At 37.1% G+C, this 22231-nt stretch overlaps 1 protein-coding gene across 1 annotated transcript in view; it reads right to left on the reverse strand.

The window, feature by feature from the left end:
• Nucleotides 1–10505, reverse strand: part of Ano3 (anoctamin 3) — a 255321-nt gene extending 244816 nt beyond the window's left edge. The window contains exon 1 of the mRNA XM_028882377.2: nt 10213–10505. Within this exon, the coding sequence (XP_028738210.1) occupies nt 10213–10258 (46 nt within the window). The 5' untranslated portion in view covers nt 10259–10505. The remainder of the gene's footprint in view (nt 1–10212) is intronic.
• Between the last annotated feature and the right edge of the window lie 11726 nt (nt 10506–22231).

The following is a 22231-nucleotide window of genomic DNA, read 5'->3' on the forward strand; positions in this document are numbered from 1 at the left end:
TCCAAAGGACCTATAGGTTAAAAGGAGAGAAGGAAACCATAAAATAAAATTAATAAATAAGAGAAAAATTGCCCCTGGCAGTGGGACCAGCATCTATCCCTGGTGTGTGAGCTGGCTTTTTGGAATCCATTCCCTATGGTGAGATGCCTTGCTCAGCCTTGATGCAGGGTGAAGTAGGGTCTTGGTCCTGCCTCAACTGAATGTACCAAGCTTTGTTGTCTCCCCATGGGAAGCCTTATTCTTATGGAAAAGTGGATGAGGGGATAGGTGGGAGGAGGGGAGCGGGAGGAGGAGAACTGGAGGAGGGGTGGGAGGGGAAACTATGGTTGGTATATAAAATGAATAAAAAAAAATTAAAAAGAACAAAATATAAAAAAAAGAAAAAGACCTGACATTTTGAGAACCTTCAAAAGAACATTATAAGGAACCTTCAAAAATGCAGTTAATTTGTTTTCTGTTGGTCATTTATTGCTGGGCATGCAGCCTACCTTTAATAGTAGTTATTTTCCCAAGTAAGTCTCCCTTGGAGGAAACTAAAGTTTTCTTTGCAAGTGATTAACAATTGGTGACTGCTTCTACATTAGCCATGGGGACATAAGTCTGCTTCTTTCAGTTTTTGGACCCTATCTGTGCAGACCTGACAAATTATCAAACATTTGTAATTAAGAGAATAAAGACATTTTATTGCAAATTCTAAACAATTATCTCTTTAACTTTCAGGAAAATATTGGAGAAAGTGTATCATAAAATAATAGAAAAAATCATGAAAATAAAATCAAGAGTTCATTCACTCATTCACCTACTACAGGCTTATGATTGCTCCTTAGTTTCGCCAACCACACATCAAAAATTTATAAACTTCAAACAAGGAGAAAATAGTTAATATGTAATTTTTTTTAAACTTTCAAACAAATTAGGAAAGAGTAAAAATGAATAATGTGAATGAAAAAGTTTGAAATATTTCTCTGGGAAAAATTACCAAAAAGAAAATTAACCTTAGCATAATGATTTAACTCCTACTTGATTAAGCATCAATCTATTTAATAAAAACATAACACTACACACTGATTAGTCAAATTGATGCTGATAAAATAAAAAAAGAGATCCTCAGTGTAAAGGTATAAAATTTTCAAAAAATCAATAAGAATGTTATTTTTAAAAAGCTAGCTTCAAGTAGTTCTGTAAGAAATTAATTTTAACAAATAAATTACATAATACTTGAGGAATTCAGATCAGCCACAGATGATACTGATGACTTTTAGCTTTTGTCATTATTCTGCCATTTCTTTTCAGTTTAATTTATTTAATTAATTTTTTTTGTTTTGTTTTTTGTTTTTGAGACAGGGTTTCTCTGTGTAGCTTTGTGCCTTTCTGGAACTTGCTTTGTAGACCAGGCTGGCCTTGAACTACAGAGATCTGCCTGCCTCTGCCTAACAAGTGCTGGGATTAAAGGCGTGTGCCACCACTGCCCTGCTCTTTTCAGTTTTATATGACAGGGCTTCCTTTATTCCCGGGATGGTTTCACACTCACTTTGCATTCCTGGTTGAACTTGAACTACTGATTTTCCTGCCTTTACCTACCAAATATTAGGTATGTGACATCTTGTCCAGCTACCCAACTATTTTAAGTGCTTTGAAGGCTATTGGCATTTAATGTATACAACTTGACTGCATAAGGTGTTTGTATCTACATATAAACCTGTGAAAAGATTCAACTTTCATCTCTCCATGCTGTAATATACCCATCACTTACAAACGTTGATCCTGCCTCTTGCCTTTTTTTAAGAGGAGTTAACACAGGATCTACCTCCTTAGCAACTTCAAAAATTCTATAACATGTTATTAATTATTCTTAATTAATAATTAATATTAAATTAAAAATTTATAATAAAGACCTTATAGTATATAAGATTGAAAAATGTATTTATTTTAGTTTTTCAAATGTTTCATGAGAAATCAGTCACTATAGTCTTAGACATATCACCTGCTTACCACAGTTTTGCACAAGTATTTATATGTGCTGAATCATTTAATTTCAGCAAAAATTCTTTATGGTCAAAATTAAAAGAGAACTAAGTAATATCTTTTTAAAGAGATCTAGATTCCATCAGCCTTTTAAGCAAAAACAAAATAAAAATATGTCATGTGTCTTAGGCAATGCTTTCAACATTCAGAATAGAGATAACTTCTACATTATTGAAACATTTTTTGAATTGATAAGTGTAACCAGAGTAATGTAGAAAACAATCCAGCGAGGTGGTCTAGTGGGTAAAGGCGCTTGTCCCTAAGCCTGAGAAGCTGAGTCCTGGGAGCACATGGTAAAGAAGAGAATGGGCTCCTGCTGGTAATCATCTGATCTCCACATATGTGCTCTGCCAATCCTTCACCCAAATGGGTAAACATAATTTAAACATTTAAGAAAAAAAGAGTGAAGAAGTAAATATGTAAATGATCTAATATATATTGCATTAGGGAAAGAAATAGTCCCAGATACTAGGAAAATAAAAATCAAAATATATACCTTCAAACTCACCGCACACCAAACCAACAAAAGATGAAAGATGAAGGAGGTGATAAAAATAGCAAAAAACAAAGTCAAAGCTGAGAAAAATAAAATGAAAGAAAAGGCACATCTTTTCAATTTTGACAATTTATATATCCACAAACCTCTTCACTTAAGTGTGTAAGAATAAAAGTTCAATAAAAATAGAAAATAGCTTCTTAAGGTTATATAAACATCAAGGAGTTGAGAGGATGAATTTTTCATTCTCTTCTCAATACTGTAAATGACATTATAGTCATGGAAGCACAGTCACAGAAACTCAGATCCAGACCCAAAGAGGTTTAGGAGGATTCTCCCCCATAGTGGTCAGTCCCACCTCCAGTCCAACCTTATGGTAGATGACTCTTTGCCCCAACTTCATTGGCTAGTTGAAGTGACAGGATTTTTATTAGTACTTCAATCCTTTCTTGTTATGGATCTGTTTAAGCTGTTTATATTCCCATGACTAATTTTGAAAGGTCATATGTGATTGGGAATTTACCATTTCTTCTAGAATTGAATATTTTTATTAATATTATAAGTACAGAACAATTATGTTTGCATGGTATGTAATGCATGTATACAACTAAACTTTTAGAATTTATAAAATTTGCTATGAAATAATTCCCACTAGTAATTCATTTGAAGTCATTTAAAAAATCAGCATTTGCACAGTTATATTATTAATTTTTTCTATTGTTTCTGAAATGGACTTACTTGTTGGGCATTTCTGCTTGATTGTTAAGAATACAAAGTCCTAGTCCTTTTCTATGAAAGTTAAATTCAATGGACTGGAAGGCCTGATGATTTTCATTGAATTCTAGATAATTCTTGAATCTTGAAAATTAAGAAGTTTAGATCACATAGATTTAGATAAATGAATAAAAGTAGATAAAATAAATTTTTCAAACTACTATGAAGGGACGAATTCTTTTCATCTGTATCTGTGCATATATTTAATACCTAGCCACCACTACGCTGAAAATTTTCTTCTAGAAGTGTTTGTGTCAAAGCCAACAATAACACATACATGCTTTTATGGGTTATATATGTGATAAGTTTTTGTCAATCAAGTAACTTTCTAGAACCTGATAAGTATGAACAATTAATATATAACATTTGCAAAATATTTTGAGATACATAGTTTCCATGTCCACTCATTTTAACCTACAAAGAAGACCTCTGATTCATGGGTCAGCAGATCTCAGTTGTGAGGATGGGAGACTCATGTTTTACTGTATTCTGCAGTAGATCCAGGCTTCCTACATAGCTAAGTGTTGGGTCAAGGCCACAATTGAAAGTAGTTTCTATTTGCAGTGTAATTTAGGAGGAAAGACAATAGCTGAAGAGACAGCAAGGTTGATTGTACTAATGTGCTGCCAAGTTTAGAATATAATTTCACACTTCTGTAGTTCCTGCTGAAGTAAAACAAGAGCAGAGGATTTGGCTCTTAATGTCCCACACAATTTTGTTTTAGATACAAAGTGACTGACCCCAGAAAGGACAGTGGCCTATTAGAGCCAATGAGTAAGCTTGAATATAGTAAAATTCGTCATGGAAATGTACTGATTGATAAAGAAAACAGGTAGAGCAAGGAAATTAGCTACAGACAGGTGTTCTGGAAATTGATGGGACTCAGGTGCTTCCCACACTTAACAATGATAAGGTAGAAATGTCTTCTCATGTAGAGCTTCCCATCCTTTGTGAAGCTTGCTTTCCAGTGCCAAGCTCATCCACCCATGTAGTCCAGCTTACCAGATTCCATCACTGTCTACAAGCAGAGGGACTCATTTTTGCACAAGCTACCAGCCCTGAGGCTCCATTCTTAAAGATTTGCCAAGGACAGGAGACATGCTGTTTGTACTCCAGTTGACTCCATTATTGGAGAAGAGTATACAAAAACCCCAGTCAAAGATAGAAAGACTCCAGCTACTAATCATTTACTTTTGCATCATGGACTGGGAATTATCCAGAAGTCATACCTCTGTCTTCTATCTCAGAGAAAACACATTTGATATTAAGAGTATGGTCCTTATTACTATGGTATCATTTATTAAGAAAGTTATGTTGGCTCTTAAGTGTTCTGTGTGGGCACAGTTGGAACTCTGTAACAAATCATATTTGAGTCCCTACAATGGCACTCAGGACTGTTAATCTGACCATGAATGCCTATGCAATTTAAGTCAACTCTTGGCTTAGAAGGTAACAGTATTAAACAAGAGACATGACACCTACTTGATGCAATGGGGTGGCCATTGTATTCGTTTGCAAGACTAGCTACCAGAACACAGGTTCTCAACACAATTGTTGAGATATGTGCCCATCATAATTAGAGCATTGACAAAAAGGTATCTTTCCTAGAAAAGACACAGGCCTCATAATCAATTTTTACTCTACATTAAAGTATTTCATGTCACAGATCCAGTCTGATGGCAGGGCCCTTAGGTGCCATAGTTCTCACACACATAGGTATACATACTCAGATTTTTACTGGATATCAAATTCAGTCATACCAGGATTTTCACTTCAACTTTTCACCTATGACTCACAAAACTTAGGATTCTTTTTACAAGAGATAGTCTTTCTTTCCTTAGTAATAAATAAAAGGCCAGTCTGGAAATACCAGTGGGAATTAGTGCACAAAGGTGAAAAGATTTCTCTCAATATATTTATGTTCTTTTTTTTTCTTGTTTTCTAAAGTGTACAGGAATATTTTGATGCTGAAGATGTTGTCCAAGGAAACATGAAGTTTAAGAAGCAGAGGTTTGGAGAGTAGGTGTAATTCCCCAGAAGCATTCCTCTGTGTGTCATGAAGCAGGAATTGAGCACAAAGTTGAATTTAGAAGAGGCTTGCAGATAGGTACTTGCATTAACAATTTAGTTGGTGAAAAAGAGAACGCATGTTATTTTCAGCCTGCAGATCTTCATATAAATATTAAAGCCATAATAATTAAATAGTTAGTCTGGGTACAAAAATGCCTGATTCTGGAGAATTGTTTAAAAAATACTATTTTTGTGTTTAACCAAATGTCATTTACAGGATTTTTAATGAAACCCTCACAGCTTTAACTGATCATTAAGTCCAAGATGATTGAGACAGCCTGTGTTTGATGTAACCTATGACCTCCCTGAATATCTTGGTAGCTATATTGCTAAATAAACAGCCATGAGAAGCCAGAACTATCATTGCCCTTTTTTTCATCCATGTCTATATGACATATTAATCCATCATAAGTTCAGTGAAACACAACACATCAGTCTACTGAACAATGTCAGATTTTACTCAGAAACGAGTTCTAATTTGCCAGCTTGTGTTTACATCAAGCTGTGCTAAAGTAATAACAAGTGTGTCCTCCAAGTTGTCTGCAATCGTGAACACTCCAATATACCCTTGAAACATCATACATAAGGAAATTACCTGTATTTCTCATATTTGCTGAAGATTCTCACTTTCAAAATGTCTTAATCTATTAAAAATTTTTCATAAAAAATCTAGTATTTTAAATGGAAAAAAATTAAACATACCTTGTTGATCTTTTTAGAAACACAAAGGACATTATCAAGAAAAAAAAAATCAACCCGACAACAATGCAGATTTGTCCACAACTCTCATAGATTCAGCAGATATCTCAGATTTCTTACTATATCAACTTCTCAGTGGAAAGGAGTATTTGTTTGTTTGTTTGTTGATTTTTGTAAGATGTTCAGGAATGAAAATGTTCTGAATGATACTATCACAAAGCAAAAAATAGCTATGTAAATGTGCATTGAATATAGAGGGAATAAATCCCATTTTACTGCATTGCAATCTTTAACGTATGAAATTAATTGTACATCTGAATTTTCTTTATGACAACTTTTTAAACTTCCTTGGGGACAGTGAATTAATTAGGTAGAGTGTGTGATTGTAACTGATATTATTACAAAGAAAAGTTTTTCTAATGCCCAGAGCCCACTGTTTTTATAAGATACTCTCCCAAATCAAAACCAAATGAAGAAAAAATAGAAAAAGAAATGAATCTGCGTGTGTGTGTGTGTGTGTGTGTGTGTGTGTGTGTGTGTATGTGTGTGTGTGTGTACAGCTGAGGCCTTCTTATATTGGCCTACTATGTCAATAAAAAGATAGATAAGACTGGAAATGACAATAATTAGTCTTTTATCGGTCACTAAATTTTGGATCCTAACTACCTGTCACACAGATTTTTAGTTCTATTATAATACTGTACATTAGATATTATGTTCATTTCAGGTAAGCACTAACAGACTTAATATTAAAGCTGTCAGTAGCACATGCAAGGTTAATGTTCAGGACAAATAGAAAAAAATATAGATCAGTGGTCCTCCACCTTCCTAGTGCTGTGACCTTTATCACATGATGTGGTGACCCTCAACCATAACATTATTTTACTGCTACTAAATAACTGTAATTTTCTATTGTTATGAATCACAATGTAAACATCTGATATACAGTATATCTGATATGTGATTCCCCAAAAGGGATTGTGACCCACGGGTTGAAAACTACTGCTTTATATCAAGTAATGGACATTTTGGACTAACAATTGTTTTTTTTTTTTAATAGATAACTATTCTGTCATCTCCACTGGTTTTATTAATTAGAATAAGCATTATCAGTGATTGTATTTGATTAACAAATATATAATTACATATGTCTCCAATATCCATGAATATTTAGGTCTTAATGCATGATGACAGTGTATTCTGTGTTTCCTAGACATAGATCTACAGGCAACTAGTGACTCCTGGGGAAAGGAGAATTAGCTTCTTCCATGAATGAGACTCCCTGTTGATTGTCCAATTCAGAGTGGTCAGTAATGCTTTTTAACAGATATTGAATACAATTGAATAAAATAAAAATAAATGGCACAATTGGTTCACTAAACTAAACAATTTCCTAAATATGAAATTAAAATAGGACTTTCTTCTCCTAGATCAGAAGAAAAAAATCTTTGCCTTCACATTGCTAACTGCATGTGCTATCCAACAAAAGAAAAAATGTAGCCACAGGGGGAACCAGTATGGATGTTTCCCAAATAAAGTTTCCATATGATCCTGACATACCATTTCTATTCAAAAGGATAAAAGTTAGTTTAACGTAGGGATACCTGCACACCCACTTTTGTTGTAGCATTATTCACAATAACCAAGCCATGGAATTACTCTATGTGCCCATCTATGGATGAATGAAATTATCAAATTATATGGATGAATGAAATTATGTTGTTTACAGTAAAATAATGGAATTGGACATGAGGAGGAGTTTAGAAACCCATTCCCACAAATACAAATATTGTGTGTGTTCTCTCATATGTGGAAATTGAGGGTGGGGTAGTAGAAAAATCTGAAACTAAAGTGGAAGTACAAGACACTGGAAAGAGGGAGGAGAATAGGAAAGAGGGATAAAGTATAAAGATGATGACATCATCAAAATTATATTATGTGAATGGGTGGAAATATGGTGAAACCTCTTAGCTTATATATTTAACATTAAATGTATAATCAGTAGAGGGAAGGAGAACAGAAGGTCAGAAATCAACAGTCTTCATATTATACATAAATTAATATCATAAGTAGATAAACACTTTCCAAAATTGTTCATCTAGCACCAAAGGCAAGACTGAAATCTAAGACTCTAGAATTTCAGTACAGAATTCCCTTTGAGTTTAGGTTGTGGCGAGCAGCACTGAAAAGCACTTCCAGGTCAGAGGGAGCACAGAGTGTCATCATGCTTCTTCCTATTGAAAAAATTAAAATAGCTGATCCTTAATGTGAGTTACCATTTTCTAGCAGGGTCCTACCCCTAGACAAAGAACCATAAGCAACTAATGTCTACTGGGAGAATTATCCTCTCCCAGAAGTGCACCCCTTATTAGTTGTCTAATACAGAGAGGTCAGTCCTGAATTATAAACACACAAACAATAAAAATAGACTCAATGTGTGTATATTCATAATACACACACGAGTATGTCTGCTTATAACAATAATAAAGAAAAACAGGCTATCAGCTAGAGAGTAGACAAGGGACATGGAGGGGTTGACAGAAGGGAAGACAGAGGGACTGGAGGGGGGGACAACAGATTAAAGAAAGTGGTGTTAAAAAAAACACAACTAGAACCATTTAGTTAAAAGTTATTGCTTCTTTTGGGGACCTCCATTTTCTCATGTTTACGTTTTTGCTAATGTTGTTTTTTTCTTGTGTGTGCCAAAATGTGAGATTTGAAAATAACTGGCTCATGGTGCATTATAAAATGGAAATTATGAAATGTCATGAATTGAACAAGTTTATCACTCATTTGAGTAAAAACAACTAATCTCAAAGTTGATGATTCTTTGCTCCCTAACATATAACATGAATCAAAACACGGATACTCTGGGGCACATTTCAAGTATCCAGGTCTCCCAAAGCGTTAGAACATAACCAGAGGAGGCAGTTTCAAGGTTTCTATTTCTTTCTTTTTGTCCCTAATGTTTATACGTGTTTAATGATGTAAAGAAAGGAAACTTCTTGAATTTTCTTTTGAAATCTTTGAGCTTAAATAGAACTGCATAGGAGCCCAAATTTCAGTCTCCTCCCACAGTCTCTCACTTCAGCCTCAATTCTAACATATATACAAAAGACACCAGAGCATGGGAATTTGTGCAGATTATAATTCCCGACTGGAAGCTCTTTCAGCATGATATTATGCCTGAAGAATGAATTCCTACTAAGTTATTCTGGGGTTATCCAAGGTTTTTGCTTAAAAACAAAGCCAAAGATCTACCCTAAACCATTTGGAGAAGGAATACTAGCAGTGACAGAAGAGGAGTAATAATAATTACTTTAATTAACAAATGTAATACTACAGAATTACATATGTTAGCAACCATATAAGCAAATGTGACATATTTACCATTATTCATTCATTAAATTCCAGTAGTGTTGAATAAATGCATCCGACAATAAAATTCCCAGAATCTGTGTCTTTCAAAAAATATGTGCTTTATGAAAATCCACTTAAATAAGTAAGAAAACAGAACAAAGAGTGATGATCATTTTTGATCTGACCGTGCAACTAGTGAGAAATTTGTAAAAGCTAAATGATATGCTGGGAAGTTCCTGGAAGAAAAACTCAATAACTATAAAAACCGGAAACCCAGAATCATACATGGGGGCGAAATATAAAGTTTTCTAAGGAAATTACAGAGTTCTTTCATCTGGGACTGGCCAACTTCTGGAATTTTCCACAAAATCATTTATATCCTACGACTTCCCTAGCTCAGCAAAAGTAATGCATTTTGCTCTTGTGAACCTTAAGCGGCACTAGAAGCGTACACTGGGGCAAATATCACCCAAATTTTCAGTCTTCAAACCCTAGGGTGCTGTAGGGACCTTCTCTGCTGAAAGAGTTCACTGCAATGCACTGAAGGATAGTTAAGAGACACACAAACAAGTCCTGATAAGACAGATCCTGCTCCCTCCAGAGCTCTGTGGGGCTCCGGATATCAGACTCATCGCTTATGCAGGTGAAACATCTATAAAAGGGGGTCTTAACTTTACAGAGTCCCTTAGCTCTTCAACACACAGGTGGAAAGGATGCTCCCGCATAACTGCAAGGAAACGCAGATCGGATCGGGATGTGGTGCCCGCAGGGAGAGAATTCTCACTGACCTTTTTGCTGTTTAAAGGACTGAATGGAGCCTGAGTGGTGGACCATTTTCACTCTGCCTGTTCCGAAGGAGTTAAGGAGCTGTCCGAGAGGGATGCAGCAGAATAGTAGCCCGACTTTCTGGAGACACTCCTGGGGCTCTGAGTGATCCCAGAGCCACCTAGCTCATCGCAATCTGACACCTGCTTTAGCCAGCACTTAGCTCTGAAGGCTGTCTGCCCGCCAGTCTCATCGTCATAGCAACGTGGGAGGGCAGTCCTGCGACCGGCTCCCCTCAGTGGCTACTTGTGTAATAACCCCACATCCAGGCTGTTTCTCCGTGCTGCAGTGAGGGTGGGTGTTGCAAGGGGTTTGGTGTATGTGGGAGAGGCAGAAATTTCTTAAGGACGACGCATAAATCCAAGCATTGCTCTAGAGCTGCTATGAATGCGCTCATTTTCAAGCTCTGAGCCTCCTTAGCACACCCAGGCATCAGTATTAATTTCCTAGAAGTTGGTCTGTAAATAAAGAAGGGTGAAGTTGGAATCTGTCTTGACAAGAGGGTACTAACAGATGCAGGGCTGTTTTCCTCTTTCCTTCTTAAATTTAAATGTGGGGGAGGCCACCAGAGCATCCATGGTCTGTGTTAGTAGATAAGCAGTAAGGTTTGCATTTAAAGTTCTCTTCTGCTTCAGCTACTTCGATTTCATTTGTGGTGTGTGTGTGTGTGTGTGTGTGTGTGTGTGTGTGTGTGTGTGTGTGTGTGATCCTGCAATGTTTAATTCTTCCAAACAGGTGCTGAAGAAATATCACCCATGGTATACAATATAATTGTGTTAAAGCAATTAAAAATAATTTATATTATATTATAAATAAAGGGAAGCTCACAGCAGCTTGTAAGTCCCATTATTACATAAATGGGAAGCACACTTGAAATGAAGGTGCCTAATACCCAAAGAAATGGAACAGCCTTTGGAGGACCACAGCAGTGGCTAATTCAGAACAAGAAGCAGCTCCACAAATATTCCAGTGTAACCTCCTTTTCCCCCCCATACAACCATAGCTTCCTGACTCCAACCCTGAAGTTCCTCACAGAACAGGATAAACAAAGTATTATTGAACAGATATACAATAAAGGGTCTGTTGGTTTCTGAATTTGAAGATTTGTCAGACTAATTAATTTAGAATGAGTTTAAGGTGCAAATAAAAGCAGGTTTTAAAGTGATAATCCTATTTCATAATTTTAAAAACCTCAAATAGGTGGAGTTACCATTAAATTTGCTTTATCTTCGTACAGGTTGCATGATTCAAAGACTATAGAGGTAAGTAAGATCGGCTTCAAAGAAAGAAATCCCCATTACACCAAGGTCTATAGAACTGAGAAGCTTAACGCTCCAGTTGATTACTGTTTGTAAAGGTGACTTATAAGGGGGATAGCATCAATTAGGCTGTTCTCAGAGTACTTTTGATATTACAGTAGCAAGCTGTGAGGTAATCTGAACCAAAAACGGAGAGGAAGTAAGAAGTCAACAGAGATGGAGACAGAACAGGTGCTACTGAGATCCACTCTGAGTAGAAGGACTTTAGAAGAATATGCCATGATACTGAGCAATGAGTAGTAGCCACACACACACACACACACACACACACACACACACTCTGATGAAATGCTATGTCACGGGTAATGGACTCAAGTGTGTCTATTGTGAAATGAAGATCTAGCAAAGACCTACCCATTGTCTCCAAAAACACATGTTAGGTGGCTGAACAGATGGGAAGGGCATTAAAGAACACTTACTGCTCTTTCAGAAGGATTATTTTGGGCACCTACTTGGAAGCTCACAATCTTCTTTAACTCTAGTCCCCGAGGATCATTATAGTCTCTGAAGACTCTGTACACACATGTGACACATACACACATTCAGGCAAAACACTATTCACATCAGATAAATAAAAAAAATTAAAAAGGACTATAAATTTAAGGGATACACTTATAAAACAACTCCCACACCTCTGGCTTGGGGAACATTGCTGAAGAATTGGGAGAAAGATTCTAAGAGGCAGAGGATAGAGGAATTTGCTGTAAGATTGTGTCTCCTATTAATGTCAGAAAACACTCCCATAAAGTCTCATGAAGATGACTGGTCAAACATGAGCTGAATTAGAAGATTAAAGAATCCTGAATTAAAGAAGATTGTGAGCTTCCAAGTAGGTGCCAAAATAATCCTTCTGAAAGAGCAGTAAGTGTTCTTTAATGCCCTTCCCATCTGTTCAGCCACCTAACATGTGTTTCTGGAGACAATGGGTAGGTCTTTGCTAGATCTTCATCTCACAATAGACACACTTGAGTCCATTACCCGTGACATAGCATTTCGTCAGCTCATGTTTGACCAGTCCACACCCAGTGGGCATGCCAAACTGGACAGGGGAATCCCAAGAGAACACAACCCTACAGGCTATTAAGGAATGCTAAGAAATGGTCTTCCTCTTGAAAGGGAACAATTGGTTATCCAATACCAAATGGTTAGCCCTGAAAACATATGCAAGTAACATTAGACAGACTGAGCAGGTTATATTTAGAAATATATATACATATACAGAAACATATATGCATGTAACAATTGATATTCAAAGACATCATGGATTTGAAAGAGAACAAGAAGGGATGTATGGGAGAAAACGAAGAGGAGAATGATGTAATATGTCATAATCTGAAAATTTAAGTAAACAGAAATACTTTTTTTTTTGGTTTTTCCAGACAGGGTTTCTCTGTGTAGCTTTGCGCCTTTCCTGGAACTCACTTGGTAGCCCAGGCTGGCCTCGAACTCACAGAGATCCGCCTGGCTCTGCCTCCCGAGTGCTGGGATTAAAGGCGTGCGCCACCACTGCCCGGCTCAGAAATACTTTTATACAGCTACTTTTCAAGACAATTAGACCAAATCCAGGAGCAATAAATAACCATCCTGAGACTGGTTTGTTTTTCTCTGTTTATACCATCTGAAGTTAAAATGATGGTAAAACTGAGCTCATAGTTCATTCAGATGCCCTCTAACTATTGAGATTCTAAGACAACCCAAACCTCACACATGAGGCTAAAACCAGGCAGTACATTTTGGAACTGAATCATAGAAAGAAACTAACACACAATAAATCCTTGTCAATGTGATTTGATTAGAGATCTGATTTGCTTTTAATAGTTTCAAAACTACTGGAATAAGGAATAACTTTGAGATGTAACCATCTAATTTAATTAACTACCATGAGACTCATAGAAAGGAAATAAAAGCCTCTGTTTCTAGAAGACACTTCCAGGCATAGGAACAGCACTCTAGCCTCCTAGAACCTCTGTGGGTGATCAATGGTTGCCTCCAACTAACATACTGACCAGCTGCCGGCAGGAGGAAAGAAAGGATACAATGATTTGAGGTTTGAACTGGAGATGAACTGAGATTTTTCAAGTTGATTATTTTTAAGCAATGAGTTTAGAATAATATCATCCCATTCACCTCTGTAATATAGCTATGATTAAATCATCTTCATATATACTTGGTTACTTTTCTTTTTAAGCAAAAAAAAAAAAATCATTTGAGTTTGTACTGCCAGATTGATTAGCAGGAGATTTAAAGAACATTTTTACTTGTTTTGAAATCAGTCTTTTAGGGAAGGTTGCTAGAGAAACAGCTTTGTGAGGGGCTGGGGAAATTTTAAGCTCCATCTGCTTGATAGAAAAGACATTGCAAAAAAGGCAGGGAAAATGTGTGTGTGTGTGTGTGTGTGTGTGTGTGTGTGTGTGTGTGTGTGTGGTGTGTGTGTGTGTATGTAAAACAGAGTGTGTATGTATTAGAGGTAAAAAGTGAACAAAGAAGAGTTAGAACAACAACCTTATTGAAAAGAAATCTTCCTGTGATCCAGTGAAGCATTTTTAGACTGCAGTCGCTGTTGTAAAACGTTTAGCAGTGTGCATTAAGTTGCCTCAATAGGCAGACCAAACTGTGGTAGATTGGTTTTTTTCTGGTGGCTCTTGGTTTCAAAACATTCTCCAAATTTTAATGCTTTGAGAAAATTGTTTATTTTCTGTATTTTTCCAGTTAATATCATGATTTGTCTAATATACACAATGATTTTCAATGTTTTGCAAAATATAAAAATGAAGAAACAGGCCAAAAATGTCCAGATTAATTACTTCAGCAAATTGCAATTAGGACTTCTACTTTCAATACATCCCTCTTTTTATTCTGATATTTAAGCCAATAATATACATAAATCATACATACATCTTCACCTTCCTCCAAACCTCTCATATTTATCTTGATATTATTTCACTTTCTTTCTCTTTAGTCAATGACTGCAGGAACTGTTACTTCAGCTCTTTCCCTTGAAAACTCTCCACCTGTTTCTGTCCTTAAGCAATATATCAGCCCCTTCCTTCCTCCCAGAGTGTCCAGGATTTCAATTTTTACATAACTAGAAGGCGCTTATCTTTTGAATCTTGCAAAATGGCTTTCATAGACATAAGGTATTCTCCATCTCTCTATCCTATGCTCTATCGGGGGAATCAAGAGAAATCTGACTGCCCGTTTGGGTCTTGAGTCAGCAGCCTTAATTAAGATTAAAGTTGCCTTCTGTTTCTCGTTGCCTAAACAGTCACATTAATAGAATATGTCTTTGCAGAGTTTCCCTTATAGATTCAAGTTATTTAAGGTATTAATGGGTGAAAGAAACCACAAAGGAAATTTGTAAAACACTCATCTGCAAGCAGCAAGGAGTAGAAAACTCTCACCCCAGGACATAATAGAGAGAAAGGTAGTCTCCTCGAGGGTGGATTGTGTACTGATATATTGAATATCCTAAGAAACTTGTCTGAGGATCAGATGACAGAGCCAGCCACGAGATTAGACATAGAGGTCAGACAGTGGCGGCACACACCTTTAATCCCAGCACTTGAGAACTCATGTCTTTGCTTCAGAAGCACACATGCGTTTAATCCCAGAAAGTACTATGGCAGGGCAGAGAAAGGTATATAAGGTGTGAAGAAACAGGAACTCTATTTAGGCTGAGGATTTCATAGAGGTAAGAACTAGTGGTTGGCTGCTCTGCTTCTCTGATTCTCAGGCAAGTTTACTAGGGTATATACTATATTACCCCAGGACTAAGTATAGATTAGTAAACTATCTTCATAGACCAGTGAGTGTAGTTCCTTTTTCCATAGGCTTCATGTATGCTTGTAAAGTACAAATAAATGAATTTTAAAATTGTTAAAGTCTCTTCAGAAATGTATTTATTTAGTGGTATTAGCAGTTATTCCTCTTGTTGATCAAAGACAAAGGCAATCTATTAAAATATTTATATGTTTTAATTATATTTTTAATGTAACAAATGAATTTTTATTCTCATTTACCTCCATATTTTATTAGAGACAGAATTGAAACTTTTGAAAAGAATATGCAATCATACTAGGAAGGATGAAGTGTAATTTAACAATTATTTCCTTCAAAGCCCCTTTTCCTGGATTTAGGTACAGTATAACAATGGAATTAATCAGGCCAGCCTTGCTGACACCCAGACTTGTGCTCAGAGCATCATTCAGAAATGACAAGCCTAATAGATGTTACTAAGAAAAGGGAGCAGAGGAAAATCAATATCCTCACCTTGTCTGAGGTTAGCCTCCTGAGTTCTAATCTTTACCCAGCAGATTTGAGACAAGAACACAAATGATTTGTTTGAGAAGATAGCATCAAGAGATGGTAGAGAGTTAGATTAGAGAATGTGGTAATTTATTATATGAAAGTTCATATTTCATGCTTCTGCTCAATGCTTTAATAAGAAGGCACCTACAGAATTAAGACCCCTTTTAGTGTCTCAATACCTGCTTCAGCTAAATATATGAGCACAGGAGGCCATTCTCATTCAAACCACTACACCAAGTTTCTCTTCCTTAAATTAAAAATATATAGAATTTTTATAATTTGGGACTTTTAATAATTACAGTAGAACAAAGTCAACTTAGCATATGTTATTCTATTATTAGTGGAAAATAAGATTAAAATACCACTAACCAAAAGAAAATAGAATCATTTATTCCATATTATCTTCAGGCAGATTTAGCTACATTTTGTAATTATTACAGACAGATATACATATACCCTTTACAAAAGTAATGAACTTTTGCTGTCTACATTTATCAATAGGTATCAAGAATATTTTCCCAGTAAATAAATATTTTTGCACATAACATTTTTAAGTAGTTGATTAGTATTATAGTGTTACTCTTATGACTGGCTTGTCATGTTTAAATGGAGACTACAGTAAGTATCTCCTTCTTCAGAGATCAATTATATATTATCCCTAAAGAGTAAAGATGTATTTATGAAAGCTATTTTCTTTTTCTTTTTTCATTTTGGATTCCGTCAGCTTTTTAAAAATATTTTTCATACAATATATTTTGATCATGCTTTTTTTCTCCCATAATCTCCCAGATCCTACCTCTCTCCTCTATTCAACTTTATGTCCTCCCCTTTCCTTCAGCTACAACCTCAATTTCTCTGGAAATACATGATGGAGTGTTATTCAGGGGCAGAAAGTCAGAGTATCAAACTGGGCTGTCAATTACTTTGGGACAACTGTAAAACACCAATACTATCTGTAGTAGTTTTAAATAGGATTTCTGAAGGAAAATGTTCTCCCCTGAGAAGGAGAATGAGAAGCACATCCCACTGATGTTCCCTTTGTCATCTCTCTCCTGGAGATGAATAGGTAGCCTTCCATTAACCTTCTCCACTAATGGATAGGGTACATTCCTCAATAGGCTATCCCATGGCAATTTGACAGATATATTTCAGGTTTAATAAAATTTGTCCAGTATTTAGGTAGTAATTCAGGCTTGCTACCAGTTTCAGAGGTTTAGTATCTTACTATCATGGTGGAGAACATAGTGTTACACAGGCAGACATCATCCTGGAAAAACAGCAAATAATTCTGTATGCATATCTTCAACCAGCAAGAAGAGAGGAAGCCACTGGGCCTGGCTTAGGCTTTGTCATCCCTAGTGACATATTTCCTCCAATAAGGCCATGCCTACTGCAACAGGGCCATACCTCTTAATCCTTCTAAAGTAGTGCTTCTCAATGACTAAGCATTCAAATATTTGAGTCTATGAGAGCCATTGTTATTTAAGCCAACACATTCTACTCCCTAGCCTCCTTAGGTTTGTAGCCATATCAAATACAAGTCATTTATCCAATTTTAAAATTCCTCATAGTATCAACACTCTTTGTAAGTACAAAGTTCAAAGTCTTTTCTGAGAGTCATTGTAATTTTTTAAGCATAACTCTTGATAAAATAAAAATAAAAAAGCAGATCATATACTTCTAACATCTAATAGCACAGAATATTCATTAACATTCCAAGATTGTTGTAAAGGAGCATAGTGAGGAACTATTAGAGCAAAGGAAGACTGAAAACCAACTGGACAAATCCCGCATCTCTATTTTTGATGTCAGAGCACTCTTTCGATCTCTAACTTCTTTTAGCTTTGTTGACAGCAACACCTTCTCTCTCTTGGTCTATTTCTACATCAAGTCTGTGGTTTTCCTCAGCAGATATCCCATGGTTTTGGCATCTCTAAACATCTCTTGGGCATTCCAACATAATGCAGACTTCACTTCCAGAGTGTTGCACAGTAACTCTCTGTGATTCCATGCATGAATACTCTTGATACAGGCCTGGCTTCAGAAGTTTTCCTTAGCAGTGGAAGGAGCTTACACCACCCCTTTATTGTATCCTTGACTCTAAAGCCAGAACATGGCTGAAGGTGCCAAGTTCTCCTACTTACTGACATTGGAACATAGCACCCTCTTTCAATTATATATACATCATTTATATACATATATATTTGTTCTCAATAGTTTTCTTCACTGCTTAAGCTTTTCTTTAATTACTTATCATAAGTTGGAAGCTTAGTTGTGAGAGGTCTTGTACTGAGGTAACCAATCCCTTTATTCCATTTAACACCAGACTTTTCTTCATACTTTTTTTCTCTTTGAGTACTGGATTTGCCTCTATTAAACTTCCTGGTGCTCCTTTTAATCTCAAACCCTGTATTTTGTATTTTTCTTTGCTCACTTTGTTCCTTTTCAATATAAATCCACATAAGAGTGACAACTGAAAAACCATACAACAGAGTCAATACTAGGCCGTCTTGGAATCTCCTCTGCTTATGCCATAAGTTAACAAACTTCAATTTAGCCTCAGGAAGATTTTTTGAACAAGGGTAGAAATCCACCACATTCTTCACCAAAATATCATAAGAACCCCCTAGACCACTTACTAATATTCTTCTCTTCTGAAACTCTTTTGCTGGGTCCCCACATTTCATATCTACCTCAGCACCACTGTCTTCCATGCTCTTACTAGTATGGCCCATTAAGACATGCTTAAAGTGTCCAAACAATTTTCTAGTCCAAAGTCCCAAAGTCTTTCATATTCCTCCAACTAACAGCATGATTGGATTTATCACAGCAATATGCCACTCTGTTGTGGGATGTCTTTCTGTATGCTGTGAATATGTGTTGCTGTGATTGGTTAATAAAGAAGCTGCTCTGGCCTATGGCGAGTCAGGTTATAGCCAGGCAGGAAATCCAAGAGAGAGACAGAAAGAAGAAAGGGAGAGGCAGAGGAGAGATGCCAGCTGTTGCCTAAGGAACAGCAAGATGCCCTCAGACTGGTAATACCACCGCCACATGGCAACTTATAGATTAATAGAAATGGGTTGAGTTTTGGCCCCAAGACCTCTAATGAAGGGCGAGAGTTGAGGGAAAAAGAGCTTAGGGGAGCGAGAGATCCCAGCTGGAACAAGAACAAAGACAGAGAACAAGGAATAAGAGACGATGATAAATGAAGACCCCATGGGAATAGAAAGAAGCAAAGTGCTAGAGAGATCCCCATAAATCCACAAAAATACCTCCACAATAGACTACTGGCAATGGGCGAGAGAAGGCCCAAACTGACCTACTTCGGTGATCAGATGGCCACACATCCTAACTGTCGTGGTAGAACCCTCATCCAATGACTGAGGGAACTGGATGCAGAGATCCACGGCCAGGCCCCAGGTGGAGCTCTGAGAGTCCAATCAGCAAGAAAGAGGAGGGATTGTATGAGGGAGAGATGTTGAGACCATGATTGAAAAAAAGCACAGGGACAAATAGCCAAACTAGTGGAAGCACATGAACTATGAACCAATAGCTGAGGATCCCCCATGGAACTGGATCAGGCCCTCTGGATAAGTGAGACAATCAGTTAGTTTGAAGTGTTTTGGGAGGCCCCCAGGCAGTGGGACCTGGACCTGTCCTTAGTGCATGAGCTGGCTGTTTGAAGCCTGGGACCTATGCAGGGACACTTTGCTCAGCCGTGTGAAGGGAGGAGGGGACTGGACCTGCCTGGACTGAATCTACCAGGCTGAGCTGAATCCCCAGCAGAGTCCTTGCCCTGGAGGAGATGGGAATGGGGGTTGGGCTGTGGGTGGGGCAGGAGGAAAGAGGACAGGGGAATCAGTGGCTGATATGTAAAATTAAATTAAATTTCAAAAGAAAAAATAAAAAAAGAAAAGGGTTAAGTTATAAGAGCTAGCTAACAAGAAGCCTGCCATAGGGCATACAATTTGTAAATAATATTAAGCCTCTGAATGATTATTTTATAGGAGCCTGTAGGACACTGGGGCCAGGCAGGACCTGAGAACACTTATGGCTACACCACTCAGTGGTAGCAATTTTGTTTTAGTCAATGTTCAGTTTCTGTGATGAGACACTATTATCAAGGCAACAATCAAGATAAAGCATTTAACTGGGGCTTGCTTACAGTTTCAGAAGTTTAGTCTCTTATCATCATGGCGGGGAACATGATGTTATACTGGTAGACATCATGCTAGAGAAATAACTGAGATTTCTACATCTGGATCTATAGGCAGTAAGTAGGAAGAGAGAAAGCCACTGGGCCTGGCTTTTGAAACCTCAAAGCACACTCCCAGTGACACACTTCCTCCAACATGTCCACACCTAAACCAACAAAGCTACACCTCCCAATTCTTCTCAAGAAGTGCCATGTCTCCCCACCCCTGTCAATGACTAAGCATTCATATATATTAGCCTATGTGGAACATTCCTATTTAAAACATCACATATTAGGTGGGTTTGTATTCTGTGTACAGTTTTGATAGGGGAATGGAAAATATAATGCTAAGTAAACAGAACAATCAAGTTAGGGCAGGTAGAACAAAGTTACTGAGGTATTATGATTACCTCTAGTCCAGGAAAGAGCTGAAGTGAGTCTTTGAAAAAGAAAGCTCTGAATTCAGAAAAATATTCTAAATAAGTAAGAAAAGCAAAAGACAAGGCATGGGATTTATGCATAGTGAGGAATCCCCCAGAGAAGGCATGGAGGAGATATGTCTATAAAAGAACCTCATAACATCAGGGAAAAAAAAAAACAAAAACACTGGAGAAAATAATTATAAAGAATACAAAGTGGAGCTAGAATTTGAGAAATCATTTTTATAAAATCAGAAATAAAAACGATATACATGTAAAACATGAGAGGATGGGAAACCACTTAATAGGAGAAGAATATGTAGAGAATGTAGCATGTGTTTGGCAAAGAAGGGACACGGTACGTTAAAGTGTATTCCTCTTAGGATGCATGGAGTTGTCCAGAATGAAAAGGGAATGACAGGGACAGAACTGGGAAGATTGAAGTGTGTTAAAGAAGGGAAAGAAAATTATACTACTAAGGAGAAAAACCTCCTGAAAATAGGAAGTTAGTGTGATAAGAAAAAAAAAGATAATGGATGATAGAACACAGGAATTGGCAGAGCTCAGAGCCACCTCAGACACTGAGTTAGAAGGTATTATTTCTGGCTTTTAAGATCAGGAGAGTCAGAGTTCGTAGTATTTTCAGGAGTTTTGAGGGAAGATGAGAAGACAGACAAGGAGAATTCTGAGTTAGACTCAAGTAAGGAGAGCAGCTTCTCCTGTCAGCTCAAACTGTGAGTGCCAAGAGTCAACAAGAGGCCAGTGGTGGGGACACCCTAAGCCAAGGAGAAGAGAAAGTGAAAGAAATGCTTTCTCTCAAAAGATGTGTTACATGAAACAGAAAAATACAAGTGCTTTAGAAGAAGGGAAAATCACTAATTTTCTCTCCTTTACATAATGTGCTATAATGCACTTCTCTTAAAAGGTCACCTTTACCTTCTCTTTTGAAGTGGAACCACCCTGAACAAGACCCCATCTTCTGGAGTGCATCTTAGGATTCTTTGGATGCTCTGATTCTCAACCTTGCAGGGACATATCTCGTATTTTATTGTACCACAGTTTAATCTGACTGTAAATTGAAATTTGAGGAAACCTGACCTTCTGACAAAAATATCAGTCATAATATGATTCAACAGTTAGATGGCTTCTGTCCTAAAGCAGGGAAGTGGTCATAGATCTCCTGTGTGCAGGCTTTCTAAACTCTCTGCAGGATAATCTGAAGCCTTTTCGCTTATGTAAAAGTGACTCAGCCCTTTTAGCTACAAAATTAACACTGAACACACCAGGACCCAAACTCTTCCTACAGAGAAGAGGCTAGAGGCCCAAACTCCACCACTGTAACATCCTCTCCTTCCTATCCAGGCCCTTTACTGACTGTGCAGTCTTCTGATAGGTTCCCACTGAAATAGGGTTCAGTGTCACTTCCCCCCATAAAGAAAAGGCTGAACAGATGTGGTCCCACAAAAGGCACAGGTCTCCTGCTTGTAAGACCCGAGGCAGATATGGAGGAATTGAGAGAAGTTTTCAGATAGGCCTGCTTAGAATGTTGAAGCTTTTCAGATTGGAACTCCAATGATTGATGTAGCCTCTGACACTTTCTTCCAACCTTATTCTACAATGGTGAAACTTAACTACAGATCACAGGTTGTTAACACAGTTGTCCTCATCAGTAGAGAAGAGAGAGAGCTGAAGAGAAGGACAAAAAGCCTACTTAAGAACAGATCTTGAGATCAGAGTAGAC

This window comes from Peromyscus leucopus, chromosome 4 (assembly GCF_004664715.2).
Source record: "Peromyscus leucopus breed LL Stock chromosome 4, UCI_PerLeu_2.1, whole genome shotgun sequence".
Classification (NCBI taxonomy): Eukaryota; Metazoa; Chordata; class Mammalia; order Rodentia; family Cricetidae; genus Peromyscus; species Peromyscus leucopus.